Source organism: Hylaeus volcanicus, chromosome 7, assembly GCF_026283585.1.
Source record: "Hylaeus volcanicus isolate JK05 chromosome 7, UHH_iyHylVolc1.0_haploid, whole genome shotgun sequence".
Classification (NCBI taxonomy): domain Eukaryota; kingdom Metazoa; phylum Arthropoda; class Insecta; order Hymenoptera; family Colletidae; genus Hylaeus; species Hylaeus volcanicus.
The window spans coordinates 13,302,933-13,309,392 of NC_071982.1; the positions used below are offsets into that span (position 1 = coordinate 13,302,933).

General features: G+C 38.5%; 1 protein-coding gene across 6 annotated transcripts in view; it reads left to right on the top strand.

The window, feature by feature from the left end:
* Positions 1 to 6,460, top strand: part of LOC128879616 (low-density lipoprotein receptor-like) — a 61,688-nt gene that overhangs the window by 45,567 nt on the left and 9,661 nt on the right. For 4 of the 6 annotated variants that reach the window (XM_054128933.1, XM_054128935.1, XM_054128936.1 and 1 more), the window contains one exon: positions 3,024 to 3,149. In XM_054128933.1, the coding sequence (XP_053984908.1) occupies positions 3,024 to 3,149 (126 nt within the window). Of the gene's footprint in view, positions 1 to 378; positions 493 to 3,023; positions 3,150 to 6,460 lie in introns of all 6 variants that reach the window. The other 2 variants (XM_054128934.1, XM_054128937.1) reach the window with 1 other exon arrangement.

Sequence of the window (6,460 nt, forward strand, 5' to 3'; positions counted from 1 at the left end):
CGAACTCCTAACTTTTCAATTTTTATTTTCGAAACTAAGCGTCCTACAAATAAACTGTAAATATGAAAAAGTTTCGTCTCGTCGTCCCCTGCAAGCTGATATTTTTTAAAACTTGATTTAACGATTAGAAAAAATTTTCCGAACTAATTTCTCGAGTGTGTATATGCCCTTCGAGGTAAAAGGATTAATAGATCGTCGTCCACGATAAAATAAATCGCGCGACCGATGAAACATTTATAACGTGCGCGTTCGCGGCCCATTAGCGATTGAGAATGGGATCGCTGATCGTGGCGGGCGGGCGTGGGAGGGTGTGATAAGAAAAATAGCGATGGCAGAGATTGGAATAAAAAGGAATGACGAAACGATTGCGATCAAAAGGGTCGAAACCGTGCACGGAGTTCGAGTGCAGCCCGGGGGAGTGCATACCGAAAAGCTGGGTGTGCGACCATCAGCCCGACTGCAAGGACGGCCTGGACGAGAAAAATTGCCGCAGTAAGTTATCGATAAGTCTAGGTCGATCGTTGCACGAGCCGTCGAAGGGGCCAAGGAGAAGAACGAGAAGTGGGGAAAATAAGGCTGAAAAGCTACGGAACAGGCGACGAGATTATTAGGGGTGGGAGACGCCGGTCCTCGGAATCGCAAATTGCATCCCTTAACCGTTGAACTCGTTTTCCATTGAAACAGAATCGCGGCCCGTCCAAACGGAAGAAAATAAATTACCGATGGAATAAATAGACGGTTTCGAAACACACAGAAACGACGCTTTCCCTCTTCCTTTTGTTTGTTTGTTCAGTTCCGTTTCGAGGCTTTGATGGATGCACTTTTTGGGGCCGGTTGGGGCGGACGGCCGAATGAAAAATTTACCGTTCGATTTTTTAGAGCTGTACGGAGCAGAGATGAGCAAAACCCTAGGCTTCGAATAATTCCGTAATTCCATATTTATTTAAAGTGTTGAGGATACATTACATGCCTTATTACACTACTAAGTGTTGCTAAATTAATATGAACTTACATCCTTTCACTACCATTTTAACTTAACCTAACTCCCACCAGGGGTGCGAATTACAATTTATTATGCATTCATTCTCTTTCTCTTTTCTTTTCTAAAATCTAATTACAAGTCCCTCTCTTTCTTTTCCCGTAAATCTTCACATATCGTTTTTCACGTTACAACAGATTTTGTTATTGCACACTTCGTGTCGCTGTTTAACACGTTGATCGCCACGTCACCCATATATGGGTGACAGTGCTTTCCACTGAGGAAGTAAAAAAAAATTAATTTTGAAAGTCAAGCACGAAAGGAAATAAATTTGAATGAAATTCAGGAACTTCGATAAAGTTACGAAAATAAATACCACGATAAACGCGTGATTATGTAGTTTCAAATAGTTTAAATAATATTTAATCCTAGCAGAAATTATCTAGAATATTTATCTGGCAGTCAACATGTTAATCAAATCGCGTCGAATGTCTTTCTTTGTCAATTCCCCACTTTTTTTCCTTACCTACATATTAGTTTTTCCTAATAAATTGTCCCTTAATTAGAGAGGCCCATATTAAGATCCCCGTCAATTAATGACACAGTATATAATTCATCTATAATTTTATGCCGTATCTATTTTTAAAAAAATTTTTTTTTGGCTTCGAATAAATCTGAAGTTTGTCGACGTGTTTGTCTCGCTTCCTTCTTGGGAAAATGTTGAAAAAAGGAATCGAGACAAACGTATCGGCAAACTTCAGATTTATTCGAAGCCTAGGGTTTTCCCCGTCACTGGTGCGAAGGTAGTTGGTTCCAATCCTACTTCCTATTAATATTCGCGGAGTTCATGAATTCCTCGTAAAATGTCAAACGAATAATTGGAACGTAAACGATAATAGACGGAAAAGTCCTTGCGGGATGTCTTACGCGAGCTTCGTTGGGAAATCGAACGCTTACGAGCGCGGAACGCATTCATCAAAGCTTTATTGTTTTTCGCTGTTTCCGATTTATGAGCGGATTGTTCGTTCGCGATAGGAATATATCTTTATTTTCTGCGTGGGGTATTCCACGCCACATCGATCACTTTCGTGCCCGACGTCATGGATTTTGTTGAAATTGAAATACACAGGTTCGTAGTTTATGTAAAAATTGAAGGGGTTTATGTCATTATTTCCCCGGTTTCGATATTGTTTAGAAAATACAGGAAAAAACAGATGAATTAAACCCTCCCTCCCTCCAACAATAAGCAAGAAGCAATAAGTATTCGTACAACTGTTTAATTTTTAAAACTTCGTTGAAAAAAAAGAAATTTACATTAATTTACAAGTACGTAATACTTTCTTCGTGGGATTTCCTTTTGATTTTATAATTATTGCAACTCTTCCGAGCGTTAAATTAACTAAATTATTAGTTATTCGAAGTGGGATCTTCTTCAATTCCTCTGTTCGAGCCATTTTTAAAAGTACTTTCCTGGAAATTTGACGTTTTCTAACTCGTACGGAGCAATAAACTAATGTGTTTACGTTACAAACTCTATTGTAAATGGTTCGTCATAATTTCACAAATTATATTAACTAGTAAATGTTGTTCGGACTACATCTATCTTAGAGACATCCGAGAATATGTAAAATATCATTGATTGTAAAAAGAGAAGTTAAGAAGTTAAGAAACTACAATCGCACAGAAAAGTTTTTTGGGAAATTGATCGGTGTACGAATACATTCTACACCCACTGTGTTTCAATTTCGGCGAGATCACCGCGATCGAGTACGAAAGCGACCGATTTGTTCGCGCAACGATATCCACGCTCGGTTATGAAGCGTACGGAAAATTTTGCACGCGTGTGCAGAGTTGCGTGACGATGTCGCGATTTGCAGTTCGTGGACGACTCTTCTTGGCTGCAATTGACCTTGTGGGATGCGATTCGCGGGTCTCGAGACCGCGATCTCGTCTCGCCCCGTGGAAAATAGACCGCGCCGTTGTACACCGGCGTTTCGAAGCTTTCACGGATGAAAATAAGTCCAATCGATTTGTCATCTTGTAGAGACGCTGACTTGCACGGCGGAACAGTTCACGTGTCACTTGGGAAAAAAGACGCAATGCGTGCCACTAACATGGATGTGCGACAGCCAGCCGGACTGTGAAGACGATTCCGACGAGGCTGAGTGCAGTAAGCTTCTGGCCGCGGGCTCCTATTATTGCTTGTGCATCCTCGTAGCTTTGCTTCTTCGTCTTTCAATTTTCTTTTCTTTTTTTTTTCGTCGCGCGGGAAATCTTCCAAAGACTCCCTGGCCTTTCGGGAAAAGACCAGGGGTCGTGCGGGATTTTTCAGCGCTGCTTACGAGTACCGCAATGACTGCTGGACACTGAAACCTACATGCATTCAATTTTTAGAGGGTTAATTTTTGGATATTTGATAGTTAGAATCTCGATTTTTAGAGTATTCAATGTTTAGAGGGTTAGTTTTTAGAGTATTCGATATTTAGGGGCGCGATTTGTTGAGTATTCAATCTTTGGGGGTTAAATTTTTAGGGCATTCAATTTTTAGGGGGTTTATTTTTGGATATTCAATATGTAGAGGTTACATTTTTAGGCTATTCAATTTTTAGAGCCTTAATTTGTTGAGTATTCGATCATTGAGGGTTAAATTTTTAGGGCATTTTTAGAGGGATAATTTTTGGATATTCAATATTTAGAGGTTCCATATTTAGATTTTTCAATGTTTAGAGCCTTAATTTTTAGAGTATTCAATAATTAGAGTCACAATTTTTAGAGTATTCAAGTTTTTTATGCTCAATTTTTAGGGTATCCAATTTTTGGTGGCCTAATCTTTAGAGTATTCAATCTTTAGATGCTCAATTTTCGTGGGATTAATTTCTATTTTAATTTTAACCCTTTGCACTCGAGAGGTGACTGTGACTCACCGGTAGGTTTCCTTTAGGTTCAATTTCTTTAGAAATCGAAGTGTCGATAAAATGATTGTCGTCGAGGCAAAGGTGACTTTATTTTCCAATCTCAGATTAGAAATCTCACTTTCGAAATCAATCTAAGCTTAGCATTCGTGACAATAGAATGCTAAGAAAGCATCTCGAGTTGCTGACAGATACCAGAAAAAAGGCCTCGAGTGCAAAGAGTTGAAATTAAAATAAAAATTAAACCCATGAAAATTGAGCATCTGAAGATTGAATACTCTAAAAATTAGACCACCAAAAATTGGATACCCTAAGGATTGTGCATCCAGAAATCAAATACCCTAAAAATTAAGGCTCTATACATTGAACAATCTAAAAATTGAACCTCTAAATATTGAATATCCAAAAATTAACACTCTAAAAATTGAATGTCGTAAACATTTAACCTCCAAAGATTGAATACTCTAAAAATTAGGCCACCAAAAATTGGATACCCTAAAAATTGAGCACCTACAGATCAAATACCCTAAAAATTGAGCACAAAAAACATGAATACTCTAAAAATTTTACCTCTAAATATTGAATACTAAACCTTGAAAATTCGAGGACGGTTGGTTCAGCTGGCATTGGTCGAAAATTGTTATCAAAGGAGGAGCGACGATCTGTTGATATCGCGTTAGGTGTCGGCCCATGGGGTGATTATTAGGGTGGATATTAAAAGTTTGCGTCGCGCGGGGTTGCGCGGAGGCCAGACAACCGTAAAGCCAGCTTCACTTCGTATTTCAAGGATTAATACGGAGCACCGCGTGCCCCGTAATCGTTGCATGCCGCATGCTTCTTCCTAATTAATAATTGTTGCACGTACACGAATTCCACCGCTTGCACGGGGATATTGCGGGACACTCGTTGTCCTTTTTATTACGCTCCGCGTATAATCATTGCGATTACACGAACGTTTTCATTCTCTCCTAATTAGTCTTTGCTATGTAACCGCACGATTGCGCTACCATAACTAATATTTCTTCCTTCCCTGTTGAACGCCACCAGCCACGCTTAAAATTGCACGGTTTACGATTCAACGCTGGGTTTACGCACATATTTTTATCGCTTCTTTTTATCGTTGTCACAGTACAGTCTCTGTGAATAATTATTATGTTCCAAGTAAAAGCTGTAAATAAAATCGAAGGAAGCACAAACAAATAAATTTTAAAGCGATTTCGAGTATTCACAAAAATGTCCATATGCCTTTGTAAATACTAACTTCGATAATGGCTCGATATTGGGTGCTTCCAAAAAATAAAAAATAAAAGATGAGGAAAGCTTCCTTTGAACTGCTTGCACGTCTCGCAGACGGATTTTCCATGCTACGAAACGTTCGATTTTTCATCGAGTGACTTATGATTTGTTTGCCGTGGCGATACCATTTGTTATTTTGGCGCTGTTTCCGTAGTATTTCTCTGTTTCTTTCTTTCCTTCTTCGTCGGCTTCCAGCATTGACCCCTCGCCGTTCGATAAATCTTGGACCGTTTTTTAAAATAAGAGGAAAGCAAATCCTATGTTTTATTGCTGGGCGAATTGTAATCCTCCTCGACGCTTGAATTAAACAGAACCGCGAGAGGTCAACAGAAATACAAAATCGATACACGCTGTACGTGCAGTCAGTATCGTTTTTTAAATTCCCTCATATTTTTTTTATTTTTTTTTGTAATTTAAGATCTGAGAATCAGGATAGTCTAAGTAGAGGTAAAATAAATTATTAATTATTAATTTATTGAAAATAGTTATTTCAACGGAAGGTTATTTTCGCGAATGCGTCTATTAAAATATCTCCGATGCATATAATAATTCATGAAGTTTGCTATTTAAGCAAATCTACAGATGACAATTGGAAAGTTAAATTTGAAGTTGGATGGAATTTGGTATATTTGCATTTGAAGAAATTATTCTCGGGATTTTGTTTTGAGATGCTTTCCTTCCTCGTTAATCGAAAAGGAAAACGTCGAGTTCTGATTCTCAGGCCCTCAATTATGTCTAATTGTCGACTTTTATTCTAGCGAACGATCGCGAGCATTTGTCGTAGAGAAATCGGCTGGTTGTAGCTCGTAGACTGTAACAAGTAACTTTTGACTGTACGTTACGCTTAATGTTAAGCCGTGTCGCGGTAGCAGTACGCTGCGCCGCCTCTGTCGTTGATCAAGGAGCGGTTAATTACCTCGCTTAATTACAGGACCGTGCTAAGAAACTTATTTCTTCTAGCAAATAGTTCATCGCGTAATTTAAACGTAGCTTTCGTCGGCGAGGTAGCCTCGGACGTCTTGTAAACTTTCGAAACTTAAATTCAATTTGTCGGTAATTAACGCGATGACTCGAGACCAGACACGGGCAACTTTTCATTCGACCAACGGATTACAAATGAAACGATTTATTCGCGACGTAAATGATTTCATTATCCGCATTAAAATCCATTTTATAATTCGCTCGATAATTTATATTAGAATTCATTCAATAATTCAATAATTCATTTTATAATCCGAGTTCTTATTATTATTCAACCAACATGAACATTTAT